This window comes from Triturus cristatus, chromosome 3_2 (genome assembly GCF_964204655.1).
Source record: "Triturus cristatus chromosome 3_2, aTriCri1.1, whole genome shotgun sequence".
Classification (NCBI taxonomy): domain Eukaryota; kingdom Metazoa; phylum Chordata; class Amphibia; order Caudata; family Salamandridae; genus Triturus; species Triturus cristatus.
In genome coordinates this window covers 500,468,551-500,494,744 of record NC_140584.1, presented here as the reverse complement: position 1 = coordinate 500,494,744, position 26,194 = coordinate 500,468,551, and the positions used below count along the sequence as shown (strand labels likewise).

Below are 26,194 nucleotides of genomic sequence, written 5' to 3'. Positions count from 1 at the left end.
TGTTCCGGGGTTAGCTGCATGTCGGTTAGATTCACGACAAGGTTCATTTCTTGCTCGTGGTTGCTCTTGTCATGCTCCTGGTTGATACTCTTGTTTGATCCTCTTCTCTCGGGGTCCAATGGACGTTGTTTCCTCTCCGATTTCTTCCCCTGTTTCTCCCTTGGCGAGGTCCTAAAAAATGAGGCTGTTCAAAATAGGGAAAATCTTGAGGTGGGTAACCCCATGGGGGATATGCTCCCTGTGGAGGTGGAAATGGAGGTTGTCCAAAGAACTGTGGTAGATACATTTGTGGCCCTTGGAAATGTCCCCATCCTCTAGCTTTTTGTTGGTTGGGATATCTGTAGTTGTTTCTTGGTCCTTGGAATCTTGGATTCTTTCCTCTACTTGACCCCGAACTGTTAGAACCAGTATCAGATGAATCTTCATCCGTTGTATCCTGTTGATTTACCCTATAATCTTCTTTTATGTAGGGGTACGTTTTCTCATGGCTGAATCGACTGGTGTCTTTTTTAAGTTTGTTATATTTACTTTGCTTCAATGTTGCTTCAAACTCATTCAAGGTTTTGTTTAATTCATCCAGATGTTTTTTCATGCTGCTTGGTGATTCATAGCTCTTTAATCTCACCTCTATGGCCTGAATTTCTATTTTGAGTTCTTGAGCCAGCCTGCTTGCTGTTTTTATTATCAGTACGATCCAGTCTCTCGTACAATGCCATGATATTAATGACCAATCTTTTTTGAATCTCATATCCTGTTGGAAGATGTATGGTTCATTTCGGACGATTAGGCCTTGTGGGGCTGCATTTGCCTTAAGATACTCTGACATTAGTAGGCCATGTAAAGCAGTCTTTATCCGAGTACGTCTCAGTTCTTCCATTTCGTCCCAGTCATTGTTACTGGTAGCGGGTTCAGTAGTGTTCAATCCCTCAAAACTTCCTAGTGATGATAAAATATTTTCTAGGTCTTCGTCAGTAAAGGTCAGTCCAGCACTGTCTGCCATGTTGTTGGATGTTGATATTAATAGGTGTAAGGGGTGTGACTACTCCTTAGATCCAAAGAACGATGTATAAAAGGGGAGTATCAAATGAAAGTCTCCTCCAAAATGGTCTTTCCGAGTTTGAAAAATAAACTCCCACAGCTGTACGCTGTCAATTATCAAAATTTAACAAAGAGAGCATTCGAGATATGATCGTACACACAAGACCACGTAAAATTGAAAATACACAACAATCAACTGCAATGGCAAATATACACGGGCACCACCCATGTGGCAAATGCAAAGTATGCCCACTTACCAAAAAAAGTAAGGAAATCATTTTCCAAAATGGAACAAAATGGGAACAGAGAAAATTCACTTCCTGCAATAGTAACAATGTAGTATACCTCATTTCTTGTCCATGCAGGCTTGAATACATAGGCATGACGACCAGACCAGTAAAAGTCAGGATTGGCGAACATAAGAGCAATATAAAATGCAAGAGAGGAACAACGAAAATGTCATCACATTTTCTTGAATTTGGCCACAAACCAGAAGATATATCTTGGACTATTATTGAACAGATATCAAATGAGAAATACCTGTTGGAAAAAGAGCAACGATGGGTGTTCCGTCTTAAAACTAATTGAACGATGATATCCCCTGGGGCCAGTTATAAGAAGATCCTAATTACTAAACAACTCTATGTCAGTCTTTCTTTTTCCAGTCCAGCCATAATAACGTTTTTACTTGAACAGTTTGATTTTAGAAAATGACCTCGAGAATGCCATTTCTATACAATCATGTTGCGTAACTATGAATGCCAAAAAGGATAAATTTTGATCTCTCACCCTTGCACATTGATCGACTCCCCATTTCAAGTAAAACGAACTGTTGAAAGATCAATAGTCACTTCTAATGAAAACTGCCCTCAGTAATTTCGCCACCTGCTCGGTAAATAATATTCTAGATGGATATTATAAAAAACATGTGAATATTCACTTGAGTAAAACCGGCTTTTGAATCTGGCACGAACGACAGAGTCTTATCAGGAAGTGAGTATATATTAAGACAACAAACATCCCAAATACGGGAGGCCATTTTGAAAACGGGTCGCGCACTAGCTTATTTTCATGTTTCACGCGCCTCTTCCGGGAATAGCTTAGATTGAAATACACCTCAGTACTAAGAAGGCGCTGAACGGAGCAGCACAGTGGAAAGCTGAGGTGAGGAAAGATTCACCAAAATGTAAGTACGACCAGCCTAAGTCTTTAAAAAAGGCATCACTGAATCTACTCCCTCTCACGCTCCGGCGATAGTAACAACTACCTCATTTTTTCGACAATTACTCTTCTAAACACAGTTTACCTTATCTACAGTGCTTGGTAGAAGTTCCCCCCTTTCTCCGATGCAAGCTCATGAGATCGGATAATCATCCCCAATGAAGTATGTATATATTTTCGTTATGTAAATCAGGCTATGACAAGTTTATGAAATACAGCATGGATGACATTACGTGTTTAGTTGTGAGCTCGCACAAGCTAATAGTTTACAAAGCAACTTCTCTTTACTAGAACAGAGTCAGATGGCTATCATTTTAACGAGGTTTTTTAACGAAAGTAGGTGTATGAATGTGTGTGTGCTATCTCCTCGGAATGAAAGAACGAGTATATTTTGCATATTGCAAATTGGTCTTTGATAATCTGCTGGTGAAATAATACCCAGCATTTATCCACAGAAAAATATATCACGTTTCATGGCAAAGAAATTGGAAGGATTGCAAATGTGTAAACACGTGTGCTGGCTAAATAAAAGCCAGAATAATCGGTGTACTAAGAACCATTGAAAAGAAAAATATATCACGATTTCCTTTTCAGCTAGTGAAAAATGCAGAGTATGAAGATGTGTTTATATGAACAACTCAAGGGTTGTTTTTCATTCACTTTTTTATATTTACAGATAACGAAGCAACGCCATTTGAATCAAGAAAGGTCAATGTACCTTTATAAATTCCCCGATTTGGGAGGACTTAAAACTAATGAATAGGCATACTTCCCTATCCATATATTTTGAGTGTAGTAGGGACATATATATTTTTTGGTCCTGATGAGTAAAGCAGTGGGGCCTGCTTACGAAACATGTTGACCCAGTAGGGAGTATCTAATTGGTATACACCCCCTACGCAACCCCAATTTTTAACCATACTCAGCTAGGGAATTTAATAAAGTTTTTTTTTTTTTTCCACTAGCTAGAGGATTTTTAATTTTTTGTATATTTCACTCACTAACCCTATCTCATTCACCACCACTTTACACATAGTTTTCTTCCTTCACCTAACAACAGTGCTCCCATATATCTATTGGTCGAAGCACGCCCCGCCCCGTAGAGGGACGGGAAGACCCCCATGATGAAGCATGACACTATGGGAATTCATAGTGTGTGAGGGGTATTTTAAAAAAAACATCAAGTGCCTTTATCTGACATTACGGAAGGCACTGCTTTATTTATTTATTCACTATTTAAAACAATAAAATACAAAAATATATTTTTATATCACATTGAGTAGAACCACCTTGTTTATGTGTTACCACCATCATCATCATCTACTGGAGTAGGGGATGGTGTAGGAGAGCGGTGTGGTGGAGAAGGGATCCTCAATGGAGAGGTAGCAAAATCTCTCTTTTTAGGTGGTGGAGCCGGTGCAGGCGTATCTAGTGGTTGCTTCCTGAAGCTAAGCCATCAAGTGACCAGTCTTAGGGTCCTTTACAAGAGTTTTTTGGGTAGGATCTGGGCGAAACAGTTCTTCTGTGGAAGGCAGATCCTTCAGTGCCGATGGTGTTGGTTCCGTAGGCTTTTTCGGCGCCGACTCGGTAGCAGTTCTGGGGTTGGAACCGTGCAGTTTTGCAGTGCCTTTGGCCGATGGAACCTGTTTCCTCGGTTCTGAGGTCTTTTTCGGCTTCGAAGCATGAGAGTCGGGGCCTTTGGTGGCAGTTTTTGGTTGGCTCCGAGTGCGTTGTCGGTGTCGAGGAGCCGGTGCCAGATTTCGGCGCCGAGTGCTTGAACGTCGAAGCAGCGGTCGGCGTGGATGAGGAAGAGGACGGCGTCTTTTTCGGTGCCTGTGGATGTTTTTCAGCACCGAGGGTAGGCTGACTCGAGCCCAAGTCACCTGAAGGCTTAGTAGACTTTTTTACCGGGCCCGGAGGCGGGGCATGGGAAGCAGTCTCTCGGTGTGCCCTGGGCCCGAAGGTGAAGGTGTGACCGAAGCCTTTTTAGATGGTGTCGAGGGGGAGGTCGGGGTCGACGTATGTACTCGCGGCCCTCTCTGCTGGAGTGATGTCCTCCACGTCGGAGTCATCGGCTTCGGAGGCGCTGACGAGGCCTTCTTCGACCCCCCCCTGCTCTGGCACATAGACTCCCTCTTGGAAGATGTCGTCGGGGATCGAAGACGACGAGCGAGCCATGGTTCTTCTAGCTCGTCGGTCCCGAATCGTCTTCTTGGAGCGGAAGGAGGCGCAAGCTGGACAGTCTCTGGCCTCGTGCTCCGGTGAGAGGTAGAGGTTGCACACCTCATGCAGATCGGTGTGGGGAAACTTCGACCCACATAGAGGACACTTTGAATGGCGTCCTTTCCATGAGCCAGATGATAAGGCCCAGGTATGCCCGCAGGCCTTCGTGGACGACCAGAATCGAAGACTTCGAAGTTGTTGAGAGTCGCGTGGCTTGGGAAAACGCTAGCAAGACAATACCGTCGAAAAGGGAAGGATTGTGCGTCGAAAGAAAAAACAGGTAACGGTTCCGAACTGGAGCGCAAGAAACACATCTGAGCCTGATGGCGGAAAAAAACAATCCGAGGATGGAGCCGATGCCCATGTGCACTATGATCCAAAGGAGGAGTCACCTATCTTGCGACTTCCAAAGACTTTCCAGGACAAAAACAAGTGCAAGCATCCAGGCCCAACACCAGATGGCAATCTATGCATAGTGTGTCATCTGCAGCTCATATGCCTCGAGCATACATTTACGCACAGCCATAAACATTTTACAATAATTCGAATGTATAAATACTCATGAAAAAGCAAAAACAAATTATGTTAGTGCATGTGACAAAAACATCCCTCATGGACAACGAAGTCAAAGGTAGTTATTACCATCTGCACAGCACTGATGTACTGTTTCTGTTCAACATAAATATGTGCCAAGTTTAGCCAAACATCACTGATATCTGCTGTTGCCTCTCTCACTTGGGCAAAAACATCTCGAGCCTCGCGAACATATCCTTTATGTGCTAATACAGCTCCTGAAAGAGATGCCGAAAAAACTATTCAGTATTTATCATCATTATAATAGTGTGCTACAGTCTACGTGAATGCTCAAACCCTCCAAATTGTGCTCACATTTCTAACATTCCTGCTTACATTCAACTCAGCTTTATTTTTTATTTTTTAAAGAAACATTCAATTTTTCACTTTAGTGTTTTATAAACATGGAGAGTCAGTAAGGCAACAAGTAAATACAATTGAAGAAAATTCCTCGATGGTGAATGATATGTGGGCCTTGGGCACTTTTGCTGACTGGTGTCATGACTGATTTTATTATGAGGGTACTGTTCACTGTTCCGACCTTAGTTGCAAAATCACTTAAATTTGACTTCTTAAAATATAAAATAGAAGAAAATGGACAGTAACCGCCCTATTATGTAGCAGGTAAAGAAACATTTTGATTGAGGGTGGTTGTGGTCAACCACCATAAAAGAGTAAAGTTCAAACTCTGCACTGAGTACAGCAGGCACTGGTGCTTCAGACTAGAAAATCTGTGTGTCTAGCAATCTCGCCCATTCCCCCATCATCTAATATATGCAAACCATTGCGATCAATCCATTCCCTGTAACTTTTTATACATGCTTAAGCAGCAAAACCTCTATTGCTCTTTTACACCATCACTCACTGATGCATACTAACACACAGCGTATCAGTCTGGGACCATCTGGCTACTCCATAAGTGGGAGCTGTCGCTTCTGGTAATTAACAACCCAATGTTACAAAGAAGATGAGTAATCTAAAAGCACAATCACTTCCTCATATTTCATAAAGAGTAATTCTAGCAGAGGAAGATAGATTCCCTACAGCTGGTTCATAATTCTTATCCAGAAAGCATTTATCAAGGGATGCTGCAGCAGTGCGTGTAGGACAATTCCCTCCCCTCCACATCCAATTATGCAATTGAGCTTTATTTGTTTGCAGTGGTCTAGTAAGCATGCATAGTATTTTGGTTTGTTTCGTATGCATAGGGACTTAGTGACCAGTGATAAAGTTACTCTCCTTAGGTAATAGTGCTGGTGAAGACTATCTCCTAGCAGATTCATTGCCTGGATCCGGCAAATTATTTCCCCAACACCTGCTCTCCAGTGCATTCAATCAAAGCTTTGTCTGTGATGACATCAGAGTATATAAGATAATGGCTCACATGCTGGAGTCAGTTCCTAGCATTTTCTCAGTGCATAGAGGCATGCAGAGAGAAAACAGGAGAGCTTTACTCAAAGGGAAAACTGCAGCATACAATACATTTTCATATTGTGAGATCATATATATATATATATATAATTTTTTTTTTTGGCATTTAAAAGTATATACAGAACACATCATGACCTGTATTCATGATACATGCTATCAAACATATGTCTTAATCCAGCATAGACCTAATAATATTCTCTATGATATTGTGGGTTCTTACTAAGAACAGCACAAACTCATAAGGTTAGAGGGAAAGAAGTAAGGAGCGTCTACGAGAAAATACGGTAGCCACCATAAATGTCTTTTCCCACCTTATGAATGAGTCCCAAAGCAAAACCCTCCAGGATGTGGCACGAGTAGTGCAAATTAACCAAGGTCATGCAACACAGCTCTAGCCTCTGGTGACAGCAGTCGATGCAGCATCTCTCACTGAATGAGCACAGACACCAGCCAGAGGATCTTTCTTGGCTTAAGCACCGCAAGTTCTTGATACACAAGGTAAACCAATAGGAGATAGTTTTTTTCTTTCTGCTCCAGCGAGGCTCACAGAGAGCTTATTATCCAATCTCTTGTCTTGTGTGGTCGATATAATAAGGTATTTCTCACTTGCGAGTCCAGTCTATGCAGTGTCATCTTTCTGGTAGAGTGAGAAGAAAGAAAGACTTCCGGAAAAGTGATGTTCGGGCGTGTGCGGAAGGCAGGTACAACCTTTGTTAAGAGCAGCTGATTATGATAGAAAATAGCAAAAGGTGGCCAGTATGAACCATTAACAGAACGTTGTGCTGATGCTTTAGCCAAGAACAGTGTTAGGACAGATGAAGAAACAATATCTAATTTTGTGTTTAAAAATAAATAACCAGTTGAGGTCAGCAGTACTAACCAATTCATTTATTAAAGGTATCAAGCTTGTCAAGTGGCATAGCATAATCTTTCAAACATCTGAGCTGGTGGTGCTCACAAAAAGAGTGAACCAAAGTCTACAACAAACCATTCCAGTGTAACCATCAAGGACAACTAAATTCCACTCTCACAGTTAAAAAAATGAAAGTAAAATACAAGTTCAACTACAAGTACTACCACGGGTTATTTAAATGTAATCAAGAAATAAAGTTTAAAATGGCATTAAGACCTAGAGAATGTAGCGGAAGAAGTTCACCTACCTTAGAATAATGCAGAGCAGGCTCGACATGATATAAAAATGTGTGGGAATGGGAATAGGATTATCATCAACATTCAAAAGATTGTGTTGTATACGACAATGTCATGTTCTTTCAAGTCTGTTCATATTCGGACTGTACTGAACTGGAGAAAGGGGGAGCTGAACAAAAGATTTATATTCACCTATGCCATTCGCAGCATATAGGTTCTTGGCATCGTTTCGCAAGACTTGTTTATAGATGGCCAGTGCGCGATCCTGATGACGTTTTTCCTAACAAACATTTAAAAGAGATACCGTTGAATTGCATATCTGCGTTAGACTTATCATGCATCAATTATAGGACAAGCCATTTAAATTCTCATCTAATAACTGATTTAATCAAACTTCATATGTAAACAGACAATCCATACATCAGCAACTCTCATGAAAATCATAATTTCAAGTTTAACCAGATACAAACAAAATAAATTAACTCAAGGTGAGAGGGGATGAGTATAATTGGAAACATTGGTGGGGGTATGTTTGGGGTATGAGTGAAGCTCTAAGCAGTAACTGTGTTGCACTATGGTAAGAACCCATTTGTCTGAAGTGATTTTCTGTGACAGGGAATCCATGATTCCGACTCCCAACAGGTGTTGTGTAGTCGTGTAGGAGATGTATGGAATCAGCAATTTGTTGTGGTGGAGGCTCCCTTACCGGAACCTCCCTTGGCTTTCCTCTACTGTTGTTTCCCCTATACCCACCTCTAGTGTAGCCCCTAGGTGTTTAAGGGTGGTACGGCTGGTGTTGCTGCAGATGCCGCCGCCTGTGGTAAGAGCCTTGGTCTGGAGAGGTAGTCTTAAAACCTACATGGTATTGCTGCCTTTGGAAGGACCCTCTCTGGCTAGTGGTCTGGAGAGCCACTGTGTCTTGGGCCATATCCATATCCTGTAATCTATACCCACCCACCCCCCCGATGCAGGGTGTAGCCTTTTTTGACATAGTCACCCCCCCCTTTTGGCCTGATAACTGATGTGATTCAACTAGAAGTGCACTGGGCTCCTGCTAACCAGGTCCCCAGTGCAGTGTTATTTGCCAAAACTGTACAATTGTGTTCCCAACTTGGCAAAACCTTTAGCACCCTCTGTAAGTCCCTATTAAATGGTACCCCTGGTACCTAGGGCATGAGGCAATAAAGAGGATTCCTAAGGGCAGTACCACGAATTGTGCCACCCGAAGGGACCCCTCACCAAGCACATGCAAGGCTGCCATTGTAGGCTGCAGCTCTTGGTGCAGACAAAAGTGAAATCATGACATGTCACACATCCCTGTATGCCATGTCCCCAAACAATGCATGTAATATTTGTAAGTCACCCTTACAGCAAGGGTCAGTTAGGTACAGAGTGCGCACCCTTAGCGGCACTAGGCAGAGGTCAAAGGAGAGGTTGGGCCCAATGTAGTGCTATGGAGACAGAGGGTACGAAGAAAAGCACCAGTCACAGGCAGTTACCTGCGGTTTCTGGGTCAGGGCCCATGGATCAAAGGTAGGCATAAAGGGGGCCACTTGTATGCACCAAAAGCATACCTCAAGCTGCACTCGGACGGCAGGGTGCAAAGTAGGCATCGGGCTCTAAATGCAAACCAATGGAGGCCATCGGCCGCAAAGAAATGCTGCAGGCTTGGACTAGGAGGCTGGATGAGGGCGACCAACGGTTGGGCAGGTAAGTTGGATAGCTGGAGAACACCTAGGCACCGTAAGCTGGGCTCCCTAAAATCAGGGGTGGAGGGTCCATCGGTGCCTTTTGGTGTCTGGTTTCCTTAGCTGGATACTGTCGCGGTCAGGGCGACCCTCCGAACAGAGGCCGCAGGTGTCGTTGAGGGGTCTTGCAGAGGTCAGCCACCTGTGCAGATTAGGTCAGGATTGCCGGGGAGATTTCTCAGGCTAAGTGGTTCACTCGAACTCGGGCCGTGGGCATGGGGTGTAGAGTTGTGCAGTATCACAGATCCGCTGGGATCCAGTGACTAGTGTTGGTCTCTTTGGTAGACAAATCCGTTGTCTACAGGCGACTGGAGTCTTTGTCGAAAGCAGCACAGGTCTTCTGGGGTTCTTGAGGTTGCTGGCTGTGGGCCACATCAATTTCTAGTAGCAGGGCAGCTGGAGGAGGAGATAGGCCGGTGGAGCTGGGGCCAAGTCAGTCATCATCTTCTCCACTGCTGCACCGGCTCTTCGGTCCTTCTTCTTAGGTCGATAAATCTAACATCTGGGTTCAGGGGCTGCCCCCCTAAATACAGTATTTGGTGGGGGTTAGGGGGTGACAGGAAGGGGGCCTGCTCCTGATTGCAGGAGAGGCTGGGGGTCGCGCAGAAATGGTAGAAAGGCCTTTGAAGCTCCCCAGCCACAGATGGCTCTTCCTGACATATGGGAGGTTTGAACACCTGCGCCCAGGAAAGGCTTTGTTTATGGGCCCTGGGAGCAAAGGCCCCCACCCCAGGGTTCAAAAACCTGTCTTGTGGTGGCAGGCTGGTGTTCACCAGTCAGGAACCCACCAGTGGTTGGTTTAGTCAAGGGGTGCCCTCTAGAAGGGATCCCCTGAGTGCATGGAATAATAAATCTGACACTGAATGAGTGCAGGATTATTATTCTGAAATGTTTGATACAAAGCATCCCAGGATTCAGTAAAGCCATTATGGTGCTAGGAAATTTGAAATGACCAGTTTGTAGACCATATACTCGGTATAGTTTTAGTGGGCACTTATAATTAGGTCTCCCGGTTTTATGGTATTTATTTTTTGGACATTTCCATCTGTATTTATCCATTTTTATTTTGGTCTTTGTGAAAAAATGAAGCTGAAATTAGTATATTTCCACATTTAACTGATAAATATGCAGTCATGCTTGAATGACTGCCAGATTACATTGATATGAACACCTGCAGAAGATAAATCAATGCACTTATATGAAAACATGCAAATTACAGTATCAGCCTTGTGTATATCTTCTGCTGTTAAAGCCTCTTCACTAAAATCCCTTTCTTTTTTAACCCCCTTTCCCATCAACCCACATAGCTATTGGCTCGGCAGTCATGGGAGCCAAAATTTAGAATTACTCAAAAAACAACCCAATTTCCGTTTTATCCACATTTAAAAATAAATAGACACATAAATAAATGTTTTTGGTCTGTATTTATCTGTAAAAATCAGTAAAAACGGAAAACAGGGAGCCCTACTTAAAAAATCGAAGAATGGCCTTAGATATAACAGGGACCCGTCTGCTCATGCAGACAGGTCCTCACATGAGGTAGAAGGCACCTTGCCTTAAGGGTGACTTACCTGGGCCTCATGAGGTGATGGCAGGCATAGCACACAGGAATGTGCGCCATGTCGACTTTTCTCTTTTAGCTGCACCACAACACGGAGGTTGCAATGGCAGTGGTGCATGTTTGTGGTAAGAAGTCTCCGAGGGATGCATAATACATGCTGCAGCCCTCAGGGGACTTTCCCTGGCTACCATACCCTTTGTATCATAGGTACCCCTTACAAGGGACTTACAGGTAGGCCAGAGTTGTGCCAATTGTGGAAAAAATGGTACAGGTTTAGGGAAAGAATACGGGCTCCGGGTACTTGATTGGCAGGGACCCTGGGCATACTCAGTCAAAGTGCATCAGAAATCTGGCATAAAGTGGGGGAGTTACTGCAACAGAAACTCAGCTTCCTACTGGCATCAAAGGTGGTGTTTGTTCCAAACGATTGGGCGCTGGTGGCATCTTGGGGCCTGTTGGCTTTCGACACCGGTGTGGGCTTTGGCACGGAGGAGGCTAAGATCTTTGTTTTGGCAGACGGTCAAATAGGTTGACAACCTGTGAATATGGATGGGTTGGGGGTACCGGCTCCATCGACTGCTCTTTAAGTCGGCCCATGCCAGAGCTCGACTCCAAGGGGCTAGTGGGCCGACCTCAAGAGACTTTATTAGGCTTTGTGTAGGTGTCTGTTATACTCACAGTCTGGGGCATTGTCTGTCTGTGCGGTCCTGTTACCGTAAAGTGTTCCTCCTCCTTGTAGGAGCCATAAGACAAAGCCGCCTCCAAGACAGTTGTTGGATCCAGCTTCTATTATGTCTGGACCCCCCGGTCGTCGCATTTAAACCAGATGGTGAAAAAGAAAAATCTAACATGGAGACTGTGCCCCTGCGCTATGTCGCGTAAGCAGGAGTCACCATGTACTTTGTGACTCGAAAGATTTCTCTGAAGACAAACATTTTCCAAATGTCAGAGCCCAACACTAATTAACAAATGTACACAGGGCATGTGTACTATCCATGGCAACAATTGCTACAAACATTGTTTTTCCTATTTAAGGCTATCCCATATTTTTCCAATGCATTATTATTAGGCCTGGGCGGTAAATTTCGTTCCGTTCGCGGAATTTGGGTAATTTCGCGTTCCGCGGAGAACACAAAATTGCCCAAAAATCTGCGTTCCGCGACTTCGTGAAATTTTTTGCTTGTTCGCGTTCTCAATATGCGTGTTCGCGAGATATTTCACCCCGAGCACGCAAACAGCGATCGCGAACAGGAAAAAAGTATCGCGAACAAGCAATTCCGCGTGTTCGCGGAATTTCTGCGTGTTCGCGGAGATTTTTACCGTTTCGCGGAGATTTGAGTAACACAATTACGCGGATTCCGCCCACCCCCAATTATTATTTTGAAAGCAATATAGGTAACCTCAATACTTGCAAAAATTAACCCACTCCAAAAAACTGCCTCAACAAATAATCTATAGATCACCCAAAGAACAGGTTATCACTAAATAGCTTATGACTCTGCATCCAGTACAAATTTAGAAAGAACGTGCTTTAAGTCAATTACCTTTTCTCTGTCTCTGGTGGGCTGGTGCAAAGTCTGTAACCATACGTTTCCGAGGGCCAGCATGGAATATGTGTCATTCTGTGTAGATGGCTGCTTCAAAATTCGCTCAAATTTTTTCTGCCCTGGACCCCATTCTTGTTTTGCCACATGAAGGTTGCCAATCAATGACCAGGCATCTGGATGGTCCTAATATAAACGGAGGACCAAGAAAGATCAAGACGAAAAACGTTTTAGAAGGGCTAGAGTGGATGGTTGGTTTACTTAATTCTTTGTACCTAGGTAAAGGAATACTACATAAAAATATCTGAAAATCTACCAAAAGAAAAGTATAAAAGAAACCTACAGTAGAAGAAATAACGTTTGCATCAATGAATCCTGGAAACAAAACTTAACGCATGTACTGTCAACTGTCATAATCTAGGAAAAAAGGCAAATTGTGCCAAACTGGATAGAATAATACAATTTGTAATAGACGAGTACAATACACTTAGCAAAAAAACACTTATCCCAAACATTGGTGTCCAAAATAATGACCAGAAAGTTCTGTGCAAATGTATTTAGGGACCCTAGGGAAAAATGCTTCTTATACAGTGTTCCATAATCTAGGAGGACTGACAAAAAGTCTAATCACGTTTGGAATTTCCAGATAACCTGAGAATGCTTCTTGCATGGTCTGTATAGGAAGCTGGCTCTGCATATACTATACCAAAGTGAGGTATAGTGTGCACAGAGTCCAGTGAAACCCTAAAGGTAGGCAGAGGTAAAAGTAGATAGTACCTCACTCTCTATTTGTGCTAGTGCAGTCGAGCAGTAAGGCTTTATCAGAGGGTAATGTTAAGCATTTGTTGTACACACTCAATCAGCAAATGATATCACTCACTCAAAGACTGAACTTCAGACCAATTGGCTTTGTATAAAAAATATTCTTTTAGTTATTTTATATTCTAGAACCAAGCAATCCTGGTACAAGTAAGCAATAAATACTTTGCCGTGATAATACAGTTTGTAAGCCGTTTGTATTGCAGTTGTAGAAATACTTTTGATTTAATTACAGTAGAACTACTAGTAATGCAATGCTTTGAAAGATTGTACATATACTTTGTATTGGCTTTCTTAGTAGAATGTCAAGTAGATTACTTTACAGATTACTTTTGTTACACAGTGCAGTATGCCTGGATACTGCACTGGGACATTTCATGTAAACAGGTAAGTAAAAACGTTTTTGTTATTTGGTTAAAGACTTTTATAGATTTTCCAACTCCACACTTAGAAACTTTTCACAGAAAAACAGTCAATGTTATCCTATGGAGGAAAACAGGGTTAGCGGTTCAAAGGTAATTATTCGGTTGTGTGAGTTGGTATTCTGGGGGTAGACTCAGGGGTCCCCCAGGGTCATGGATGCACTTTTTTTTACACCCTTAAAGGCAATAAGGAGCAGGATACAGAGTGCTGAGGCCCAATGTTATCCAACAGGGAATAGGATCTCTGGAAACTGCAGACGGGCCGGTAGGGCTGGGGCCAAGTCAGTTGTACTCTGCAGTCTCCTGTGCTGGGCATCTTCTTTTGTCTGACCTTAGGGTGACTACACCCTTTGTGTGCTCACCCCACGAGGGCAGAATCCCTAATCCTGATTGGAATGTGCCGGATATCTGCAAGATGGCGGGCACTGAAGAGTGAACTTCACCTTGGCTCATCCACCTGAGGGGTGGGGTTGGCAGAGGTGGTCATACCTTCTGGGCTGAGCTAATTTTTCCTGCCCGTCTTCCCGCCGAAAAGTAGGGGAGACAGGAAGGGGGCCTGCGCCTGATAGCAGGAGAGGCTGATGGTCGCATTACAAAGGCGAAAGGCCTTTGAAGCTCCCCTGCCACAGATGGCTTTTCCTGGCCTGGGGGAGGTGATGACAACTCTGCCCAGGAAAGGCTTTGTTTCTGGAATCAGGGAGCGAAGGCTCCCACCCCAGGGGTCCAGAAACAGGTCACGTAGTGGCAGGGTGGTGTGTACCAGTCAGGGAACCCACCAGAGGCTGGTCGTTTTTAAGGGGGCATCTCTAAGGTGCCCTCCGAGTGCATTTTTCATTAAATCCCACACTGGCATCAGTGTGGGTTTAATGTGCTGAGAAGTTTGATACCAAAGTTATCAGTGAAGCCATTATGGTACTGTGGAGTTCGTAATGACAAACTCCCAGCACCATATACTCTTAATGGCAGAACTGCACTTACAATGTCTAAGAATGGACCTAGACACTGTAGGGGTACAGGGCTCATGCACCTGTACCCTCACCACTGGTATAGTGCACCCAGCTAGAGGGGTGGCTGATCTATGCCAGAGCAGTGGGTTGTAGGCATGGCACACAGGAAGTGTGCGAGTGTAAAGGTACAGGGCCACCAAGGGTGGCACAATAAGTGCTGCAGCCCTTAGAGGCCTTCCCTGGTCACAGTGCCCTGGGTACCTGTGGTACCATCTACCAGGGGCTGGCCTGTGGCCAGAGAGTGCCAATTGGGGGTACAAGGTACACTTTTTGGGAAAGAACACAGGCCCTGGGAACCTGATTGGCAGGGACCCGGGGCACTTCAAGCAAAAGTGCATCAGTAGTCTGGCAAAAGGTGTGCGTGTGGGAAGAGGGGGGTTACTGCAACAGAAACCCAGCTTCCTACAGTCTGTTTCTCTGGAGACTAGGGACATGAATTTGTATGAGGCAAACCTTGGAAAACAATGCAGTATATCCTAAAAATGATTTCTCCAGTCTGACTAAAACTAGTGATAAAAAAAAAAAAAAAAAAATCAGCATGGGTATTATGTGAGCAATTATTTTGACTTCCGTTGCTAAGGTGCATGAAGAACTGCCTTTAAGGAGCAACGGATGCTTCATTCAGAGGACCAAAAATTATATTTAAATAGTCTACATTAAATAAGAACAAGGACAGAACACTTGCTTCGAATATTCACCTAGGATGATGGGCTTGGTTTTCTTTGGAAGGGGTACTTGATTAGGTGTTGATTAGCTAGTCCAGAAATGTGTCCTGGAAACTAAAGTGGGTGCCTCAATCTAATCCTGGTCACTCAGACTGATGTTCGCCGATTGAAGGAGTTTGGTGTACAGTTTTTGATGCTTGAGTATTTCAGCAGTAGTTTGCATCACTGGGTTATGCAGGTTGGTTAAAGGCTCTAGGGTTTGATCAAGGAACCTAGATCAACCATTTGTCCAGAATCTTCTCTTGTAAACGTTTCTGTCTGTAAGGTAGTAGTGAATCGGGGCAGAGCAATTCTCCTCATCCTCAATAATGTGGGAAGGATACACTGACAGTAGCAAAGGCCATTAAGAGGTCTAGCAGTACTCTTGCAAATGGGTTCTGCCCATTTAGTTTGTCAGGATTTATTTGCTTTTTTTGGCACCTGGTTTTTGGACCTTTTCTGTGATTGAGTTCCACTCACGATAATTGCATGGTAAATGGACTGCATGTGTTTACCATTAGTGTTCATCTTTTAAGATAAGGCCGCTGAAACGCAACTAGGATAAGGGGGCACTGGGCTGGTTACACATGAATTAGACTAGCTGTGCGAAACCTGGTAGCTGCAATCAAGTAACTTCCCAGTGGCACTTTTCAACTGCATATACAACCTGTCAAAGTAACCATTTTGAGAGGTGTGAGAAAGTGCCTCTTTTAACATGGTTAGCCACCACTTTTTGGCTGGTATGTGATGTAGTTTCGATTATAGTGGACATGGTCCCTGCCAACCAGGTACCCTGTGCCAGTGCTTCTTCTCGAATACATTTTCGCATTTGGCCCTTCAGGCCCCTGTAAGTCCCTTGTAAATGGTACCTGGATCCACTAGGGACCCCTCACCTAGGCTATGCAGAGTGCCACTGCAGCATGCATGGTCTGGTGCAGACAAAAAGACAAATTGGACATGGTACACAGGCTGCCTCAGGTATAGACTAGTCACCCCTCTAACATGCCTCACAGCCCTAAGGCAGGGAGCAGGAATGGGCATATCTGCATGAGCAGACGTGCCCCAATAATATTTAAGTCCATTCTGAGATATTGTAAATGCTAGGGAAGCCATAGAGAGTACCTAGGCTGGAAACTCGACAACTCAAGTTCTCGAGTACCAGGATGGCTTCTCTGAAACCAGTAGTGTTCAGGACCAAACTACTCCTCTCAATAAATCACACTGCTAGTGAGGGATTTATTGAACCATGTATTCAGAGGGCACATCAGAGGTGCCCCTGAAAACCTAACAACCCTGTTGTGGTCCCAGACTGCCTGTAGGTAGCCTGCCACCACCAGACATGTTTCTGGACTCCTGGGTCGAGAGCCTCTGCTCTCTGGAAACAGAAAACACACATCCTCGGCCAAGGCATCACACCTCCTCCATAAGGATAGGCACAGTGCTTGAGAGGGAAGTCTCAAAGGCCTGCCGCCTTTGAAATGCAAACCTCAGCCTCTGCTGCTAGCAGCAGATGGCAGCCCCTGGTTTACACACCCACTTTGGGCAGGAAAACCATTGGGAAAACCTAGAAGAATAAGAGGTTTGCCAAACTCTGCCAACTTCACACCTAAGGTGGGGGAAGCGAGGAAGCACATCTTTTAGTCCCCTCCATCTTGAAGATGGGGAGACCCCTCGAATCAGGACAAGGACTATGCCCCCTCCCACACGAGGGTGGCATATTTGAGGGTGTAGTCACCCCATGTAAGGTGCCCATTGGCCCTACCTGCTACTCCCCTAAAACGCTCCTAAATTTAGTATTTAGGTGGCTCCTCCAGACCTGGAAACTAGTTCCTGCCAACTCTAAGAAAAAGGGCGAAGAAGACGCCATGCAGCATAGCCTGAAGACCGCCTACTGACTTGGTCACTCCAACAGCAACGCCTGTCATACAGTCAGTGACTTCCAGAACCTGAGGAAGACTGCCTGCTCTTTGAAAAAGACCAGAACTCCTGAGGACAGCGGATTTATCCCCAAGAAACCAACACAAAGGACTCTGGTGCCCTCCGGAACTGCAAATCCTGCCCACTCTGCAACCAATGCCTCCGGCCAGCACCGATCCAGAACAGGTTTCCCAGCTATCCGGACCTCAAGTCCAGCTTTGGCTGACCCCTCCTGGACTCCATGACAATGCCTGCAGACTGAATCCAGAGTCTCCCCCGACCGTGACCGACTCCAGTAAGAAGAATCGGACGTCAAGGGACACCACTGCACCCAAAGCCCCAGGGCATTAGTGAGCTGAACAGACTCTGACCCAACGACCCTCAACACCTCAACTTACCTATGCTGTTGCTGGTTTCCTCCGTGCAGCCCCCAGTGCGATGCCTGCAGCCGGTTTGTCCAATTAAGTTTCTCCATTTAAAAGCATTGGGTACCCAAGCCTGTATTTGCACCCTGCATCCGGCCCTCCCTGTGTCGCTTGTGGTGTATGTCTGGTGCTGCTTTGTGGGCCTCCTGTGCTTGCTCTAACCCCCTAAGCTTGGCAACTGCAACTGATATACTTACCTGCAAGCAGTGTGGCTGCCCCTGTGTTGCTGGTGGTGCTGCTGATTTAGTGCTTACCTGAACCTTGCCCTCTGTTGAACTTAAACCCTGAAGACTGGAATTATAAGTTGGGTATTTACCCACAAACCACATTGTTGTTCTCTTCCATAGGATAACATAGAATTTTAAAAGTCTAAAGTATTTTTCCTGAAATACATACTAACCTTTTTGCAAGGATCTCAGCTGTAAAATAAAACTCAAGTAAAGCTTATTTTTCTAAAACTGGTGAGGATCTTATTTTTGAGTTATGAGTCAGTTAGTGGCTAATGTGTATGCAATAAATGTCTTACACTCCTTTGTGTTAGAGCTAAGACTGCTCACCCACACTACCACTAATAGAGCACTTTGGGTTTACATTGAACCCTGTACACTTCTGGGGAATCTCTGGACTCTGTGCACGGTATGACCACCTAGTGGCATACCGTATACAGAGCCAGATTTCAACAAGAGGGCTAAATCTTCCTTTTAGAAATGAATGTGTGTCCCCTGTAGGAAGATGGCTCTGTATATGATATTGCCACTAGGTGGTTATACTGTGCACAGTCCAGGGGCTCCCCAAAAGTGTACAGGGCTCAATGTAAAACCGAAAGTGCTCTATTAGTGGTAGTGAAGGCGAGCAGCCTTCGGTCTAACACAACAGCATGGGGCAGGACAGGGCACAAAGCAGAACCAAACATACACCACAGCGGCATAGGGGCAGCCGGGTTCAGGGTGCAGATTCAGCTTCGGGTGCCCAATGGTTTTTGAAAAGCAGAAATTACTTCAGACAAAGCAGGCTGCAGGATTCGCATCGGAGGTTGCAGGAGGGAGAACAGCGCCAGCGGAGGTAAGTAGATATGTAGGGGGTCAGAGGGGCACTATCGATTCAGCTCACCAAGGCCCAGGGGCTCCAGGTGTAGGGGTGACTTTAGACGTTGAAGTCTTCTTACCGGAGCCTGTCTTGGTCAGGGTAAGCCTTTGGATTCAGGCGTCATCATGGTGTTTAGGAGGGGTCAGTCAACGCCGAAGACATTGGGTGCTGAGTGGGCAGGACTTTCGGATCCTGAGGGTATCGGAGTCCTTTGTGTTGGTTTCTTGGAGACAGAACCGCTGCTCACAGGAGTTGTGTTTTTTTTAAAAACTTCAGGCAGTCTTCCTTGGGTTTCTGGAAGTCGCTGGCAGCAGGAGAGGCATCGTCTTCTCGCAGTCTTCTAAGCTGGAGACAGGTGGGTAGGGCTGAGGCAAAGCCACTCGTCTTCAGGCTTCACTGCACAAAATATTCTTCATCCATCTTCTTAGGTCGCAGGTAACTAGTTTCAAGGTCTGAGGAAGCCTCCTGAATACTAGACATGGGGCATTTTAGGTGAGTAACAAGTAGGGCCAATGGGCATGTCTCTTGAAGCGACTACCCTGTATTATGCTACCCTCATGTAGGAGGGGCATAGTCTTAAAACCGAATTGGAAGAGTCCTCTCATCTAAAATATGGAGGAGATGGAAAACTGTGCTAAACTTCACCTCCTCCACATGAGGGGCGGAATTGGCAAAGGTGGGTACACCTCCTAGCCTTTCTAAGTTTTCCTACCGGTTTTCCCACCCAAATTGAGGGTGTAATTTGGGGGCTGCCATCTTCTGCTAGCAGCTGAGGCTGCGGGTCGCATTACAAAGGCAGCAGGCCTTTAACGCTTCCACTTCAAGCACTGGGCCAATCATGGGGGAGAAGGTGCAACACCTCCGCCTAGGATGTGCATTGTTCTGGTCCCAGAGAGAAGAAACTCTCCACCCAGGGGCCCAGAAACATGTCTGTGTGTGGCAGGCTACCTGAAGCCAGTTAGTGACCACACCAGGGTTGGTAGGTTTTCAGGAGGCACCTGTGAGGTGCCCTCTGAGTATATTGTATAATAAATCTCACACTGGTATCAGTGTGGATTAATTACAAGGAGTTGTTTGGTACCAAACGTTCATGGTTTCAGTAAAGCCACCATGGTGGCTGTGAGAAGTTGACCTGATATATGATGTCACTAGTTCTAGTGTACACCTTGTATCAGTCCAAACAACCCTTATGGTGATTGGTTGTAAAGTCAACCTTATAGACCAGCTATCCTAGTGGTAGCATGGACAAGAGCAGTCTTAGGCTAAACTCTGTATGGCATGTGAAGCCAGCTGTTATACCATTTGCAACCCCTTGAATACCAAATGAAAGGACACCACAACAGATATATTATAAAAATAGAATGTATTTATTTTAGTCAAAATACCCTCAGCACTCTTTATGAGATTCGAGGTAAGTACAACACATTCTTATTTAAGCATACATAAGTCACACAGGTAAGTAATACAGTTAGGCCCTAGGGGCCACGCAAACCATATACTAAGTAAGTGGTATAAGAACCACTGTCACGAACACAGGTTAGGCCTAGGACATCGCTGGGGCTACACTATCCTATCAGTTACTAGGCAGTGGGAGGCCCACGGGATTCAGGTGCAGAGTGGAAACACTCCCGCGTAATGCGTTAAAGTCGATAGAAATAGTAGTATTTAGAAATGAATATGCTACTTACCAGTATGCATCTGTTCTTGGCATGTAGGGCTGCTGACATTCATATCTGTGCATAGATCGCCGCCTAGTGTTGGGTCCGGATGTTTGCACGTTGTTGTCCTGGAAGAGTCTTCGAAGTATCCTTGGATAGGTGACTCCTCCCCTGGACTACAGTGCGCATGGGCATCCTCTCCATCCTCAGATCGTTTTTCGCCATTGTGGCAGTGATGGAGTAGATACAATAAGTGATGACCATGCTTTACAGTAATTCTGAGAGCTGCAGCTGCGACAGGCGCCGGGGAGGAGGGAGGGCGATATGAATGTCAGCAGCCCTACATGCCAAGAACAGATGCATACTGGTAAGTAGCATATTCAGTTCGAGGCATGTGGGCTGCTGAATTCATATCTGTGCATAGAATGTATAGCAGTGCCCTCTATTAGCGGCGGCTACCAGTGCCAGCTGCAGCGGTCTGAAAAAGAGTTTTGAGAACAGCCTGTCCTACAGCTGCCTGCTGTTTTGATTGCACATCTACACAATAGTGTTTGGTAAATGTGTGTGTAGTGGACCATGTGGCTGCTCTACATATATCATGCAGGGGAATATTTCCTAGAAAAGCCATGGAGGCCCCTAACTTACGTGTTGAGTGGGCTCGTGGGGGAATAGTTAATGTGTGTTTTGCCTTTTGATAACAGATTTGAATACACTTAACTATCCATCTGGCTATCCCTGCTTTGGAGATGGCATTACCTTTGTGGTGCGGGGCAAAGGCAACGAACAGTTGTTTTGTCTTCCTGAAGGGTTTAGTCCTGTCGATGTAGTACATGAGGGCCCTCTTTACATCTAGTGTATGGAGTGCCCTTTCTGCGACAGTTTGTGGGTTTTGGAAGAAAACGGGCAGTTCAATAGTTTGATTCATGTGGAACTGCGATATTACCTTGGGCATGAATTTGGGGTTGGTACGTAGTACGACCCTGTTGGCGTGAACCTGTATAAATGGCTCTTGAACGGTTAGTGCCTGGAGTTCACTAACTCTTCTTAAAGAAGTGATCGCTACCAGGAAGGCTACTTTCCAGGTGAGGAATTGAATCTCGCATGAGTGTAGAGGTTCAAAGGGTGGACCCATCAGGCGTGTGAGGACCAGGTTGAGGTTCCACATTGGAGCCGGTGGGTGGCTTGGTGGAATGACTCGTTTGAGTCCTTCCAAGAATGCTTTGATGGCAGGCACTCTGAATAGTGAGAGGTGCTGCCTGGTTTGCAGATAGGCTGATATTGCGGTCAAATGGACACGTATAGAGGTGTACGCCAGATTGCATCGGTATAGGTGTAATAGGTAACAAATGATGTTTTGGATGGATGCGTCCAGCGGGTTAATGTCATTATTAATGCAATAAATGACGAACCTTTTCCATTTGGCTGCATAGCAAGCTCTTGTAGTGGGTCTCCTGGCCTCCTTGATGATGTCCATGCAGTCAGGTGGCAGGTTTAGGTAGCCAAACTCTAGGACTTCAGGAGCCAGATTGCCAGGTTCAGCTGTTGCGGATCTGGGTGCTGAATCTCTCCATGGTTCTGCGTCAAATGCGCGGGTTTGATCCGCAGCCTTTGATGCGGCACCACGGAAAGTTCGAGGAAGGTGGTGTACCATGGCTGGCGTGCCCACGTAGGAGCAACTAGGACGAGTGTCAGGGAGTGTTGTCTGAGTTTGCGAGCCACCAGCGGTATCAACGGCGCTGGGGGAAAAGCGTACGCAAATCTGCCGGACCAGTTCATCCATATCGCATTGCCCTGCGACTGCGGATGTGGGAACCTGGCGGCAAAGCTTTGGCATTTTGCGTTTTCGCTAGTGGCTAACAGGTCTATCTCTGGATGACCCCACTGCTGGAAGTACGGCTGGAGTACTGATGGGTGTAACTCCCACTCGTGCATCTGGTGGCTGTGTCTGCTGAGCAGATCCGCCATCTGGTTGTCCTTGCCGGGGAGGTGTTCCGCCATGAGGAACATGTTCCTCTGAATGGCCCACTTCCACATGCTCTGAGCCAGATGAGACAACTGTGGAGAGTGTGTTCCTCCCTGCTTCTGTATGTAGTACATTGCGGTCATGTTGTCCGTCCGGATCAACACGACCTTGTTGCACAGATGTACTTTGAATGCCTTCATGGCCAGGAAGATTGCCATCAGTTCCAGAAGGTTGATGTGCATCTTCTTCTGTTGTGTCGTCCATAGTCCCTGCACTGTGTAGTGGAGTACATGAGCTCCCCATCCCTGGAGAGACGCGTCCGCTGTCAGTACTATTTGTGGAACAGGCTCTTGGAACGGTCGGCCCTTGCAAAGGTTTTGTGGGTTCCACCAATGCAGAGAGTTGTATGCCCGACCGCTCACCAACACTAGGTCTTTCAACTGTCCTTGAGCCTGATTCCACTGACGTGCTAGGCACTCCTGAAGCGGGCGCATATGTAATCTCGCGTGTGGGACTATGAAGATGCAGGAGGCCATCATGCCTATCAACTGCATGAACACTCGCGCTGGAAGTGAGTGTTTGGGTTTGAACTTGGAGATCAGCAGTTGCATGCTGTTGATCCTCACTAAATTTGGCTGAGCTGTGGCCGCCAGAGTGTCTATAGTCGCACCTAGGTACTGTTGTACGTGTGCGGGCTGGAGATGGGACTTTGGGTAATTTAGTGAGAATCCCAGACTGTGAAGAAGGTGAATGGTGCGGGACATGTGGCTGGCACATTGCTGGGCTGACTTCGCTTGAACGAGCCAGTCGTCCAGGTAGGGGTAGACGTGTATGTGCTGCCTCCGTAGATGTGCTGCCACAGTAGCTAGGCACTTCGTGAAAACCCTGGGCGCTGTTGTCACGCCGAAGGGAAGGACTTTGAATTGGTAGTGCTGCCCCTGAACAGTGAACCTGAGGTATTTTTTGTGTGAGGGGTGAATGGGTATGTGGAAATACGCATCCTTGAGGTCCAGCGTGGCTAGGAAGTCTCCCTGCTTGAGAAGCGGAAGGACTTGCTGGAGAGTGAGCATGTGAAAGTGCTCTGAAAGAATGTACCGGTTCAGGGGTCTCAGGTCTAATATAGGTCTGAGTGACCCGTCCTTTTTTGGTATTAAGAAGTAGAGGGAGTACACTCCCGTACCCTGCTCGTGGACGGGTACGACCTCTATAGCGCCTTTTAGAAGCATACTTTGCACCTCCTGCTGTAAGAGCGTTAAGTGCTCTGAGGACATAGGACGGTTTCTTGGTGGTATTGTGGGTGGAGTGGAGGTTAACTCCAGACAGTAACCGTATTTGACAATATCTTTGACCCACCTGTCCGTGGTGATGGAGTTCCACGTGGACAGGAACCTTTGTAGCCTTCCCCCGACAGGTGTTATGTGGTCGGGAGGAAGGGAGAGGGCGTCACTGCTTGTTCTTGGGGAAGGACCTGGTGTTGCCGTAGCCGCGTCCTCTGCCCTTTGTACTGGAGCCACGATATCCACCTCGGGTGTTTTTATCGTAGGTTGTCTGTGTATTGCCTTTGTTATACGTTTGTTGTGACCCCTGTCCTCTACCTGCTCCTTTGTTTCCGGGGCGACGAAAGGAGCCGCTCCGAAAGGACTGAGTTTGGAGAGCGCCCATGGACTTTGCAGTGTCCGTGTCCTTTTTTATTTTCTCAAGGGTGGTGTCAACCTCCGGCCCGAATAAATAGTCGGGGTTGACAGGCTGGTTGAGTATATTATTTTGCACCTCAGGCTTGAATCCGGAGATTCGCAACCAGGCATGTCGTCGCAGCATGACGCTTGTGTTTATGGCCCTGGCAGCTGTGTCAGCGGCATCTAATGCACACTTGATGGAAGCATTCGTGAGTAGCTGTCCCTCTCTGATGAGAATTTCTGCGCCTTCTTTGAACTGGTCAGGGAGATGTTGGAGTAGTTGCTCCAATGTGTCATAGTGCGCTCTATCGTAGCGAGCGAGGAGCGCTTGAGTGTTGGCTATGCGCCATATGTTGGCAGCCTGGGCGGCAACTCGCTTGCCAGAGGTCTCTAACACCTTGGACTCTTTGTCCGGGGGAGGAGCGTCACCTGTCGTTTGCGAGTGTGCCCTCTTGCGAGCATTCGCTACGACAATGGAGTCTAGTGGTAATTGGCCTCTGATGTAAGTAGGATCCCCAGGCGCTGATCTGCATTTCTTATCAATCCTGGGGTTTATCACCCGTGCCCTGGTGGGTTCCTTGAAGATGTCCTTGGCTGGTTTGAGGACCCCTTTCAGCATGGGCAGAGTTTTTACATGCCTTTCTGAGGATGCGAAAGTGTCCATAAGAAAGTCATCTTCGATGGTGTCAGAGTGAAGCGGCACCCCATGATTATTCGCAGCAGGTTCAATAAGAGCGTTGAACGCTGCAGTGTCCTCTGTGGGAGATGTTTTTGCCCCATAGAGTTGTGGGTCCTGTGCATCGAGAGGTGCACCTGGGTCTACAGGGTCGCCCCAAGTGTGATCAGGGTCCTGCTGGTCATCAGGGTCTATGTCTCCATGGTAGGGGACTTGGCCACCCATGTAGTCCTCCAACGCATCTGTGTCTGAGTGCGTGGGAAAGAATGATTGTGGATCCTGGTAGGGTGAGTGGTAAGGTTCATAAAGGACAGGTTCTGATTCCACAGGCAGCTTCCTTTTTAGTGGGATCCTGAAAGGTTCCAAGGGTGGCTCCGAAGTTATCCTCCGCTCGTGGAGAATCATCCTGCCGGTGTTGGCGTTGATGAGATGTGACGGAGACGTCTCAGCAGGTGTAATTGTGGTCTGGTGACCCGTGTCCTGAGTTGGAATATTTTCGGGATTGTGGACGGAGGCAAGCCAAAAGTAATGTTGGCTGGCGCCGAAGAGGCTGCTGGAGCTTCAGTCGGTCCGGAACCCGACAGGTCATGGAGGACCGTTTTGGTTTTGCTGCTTTGTGCCGCAACGGGTCGCACTTGGAGCGCCTTTGAGGCCTTTGCGCCGACCAGGTCTGTAGAGGCGGCCGTGGGCTTTTTCGGCGCCGGTGGTTCATCGAGTCGAGGGGCGCAAATGACCGTCGACGTCTTCGATGCGTGAGGCTTCGGTGTTGTCGTGGAAGCGATGCGAGACGCAGCAGGCAGTGCGGCCCTCGGTGTCGGAGTCAATGGCGTCGGCGCCGGGAGCCGAGCAGGTTTGTTGGCACCGACAGCCTTTTTACGTATGTCGACTCAGACGTCGCCCGCTTCAAGTTCGGCACCGAAGTCTCTCTTGGTGCGGTCGGTGCCGACGCGTTTTGCTGGCGTCGAAGGCGTGGAAGGCCTCGATCCGACCAGCGCCACTTTCGGTTTCGGTTTTGTTTGAACCGGTGCAGCTTTCGGTCTCGTAGAAGGGAAACCAGCCGGTTTAGGCAGTAATGGCTGCCGCTGAATGTCCGAGGGCGGGGCCGAAGAACTGCGGGATAGGTCTCGGGTAAGGCCCGAAGGCGATCCCTCGACCGGAGCCATAGACTGTGGCACTGGGCTTTCTTTGGTCTGAACAGGTAGGCCTTGTTCGTCATTGGAGCTACTCTCTTCGGCTCCTAAGGCCTCCTCGTCGTCTCCTACCTAGTCGTCGTCTTCACCTCTGCGAAAGAGTGATTCGTCCGATCCGGAGTCGTGTTCGGAAACGGGACTGGAGGGTAGGACTTCCAATTCT

The 26,194-nt window shown here is 46.4% G+C and overlaps 1 protein-coding gene across 1 annotated transcript in view; it reads right to left on the bottom strand.

Annotated features, from left to right (window-relative positions):
- The window catches only part of CTR9 (CTR9 component of Paf1/RNA polymerase II complex), a 178,270-nt gene that overhangs the window by 83,568 nt on the left and 68,508 nt on the right, over window positions 1–26,194 (bottom strand). The window contains exons 14-16 of the mRNA XM_085648181.1: window positions 12,489–12,674; window positions 7,828–7,915; window positions 5,125–5,273 (exon numbers count right to left, since the gene is read on the bottom strand). Of these exons, the coding sequence (XP_085504307.1) occupies window positions 5,125–5,273; window positions 7,828–7,915; window positions 12,489–12,674 (423 nt within the window). The remainder of the gene's footprint in view (window positions 1–5,124; window positions 5,274–7,827; window positions 7,916–12,488; window positions 12,675–26,194) is intronic.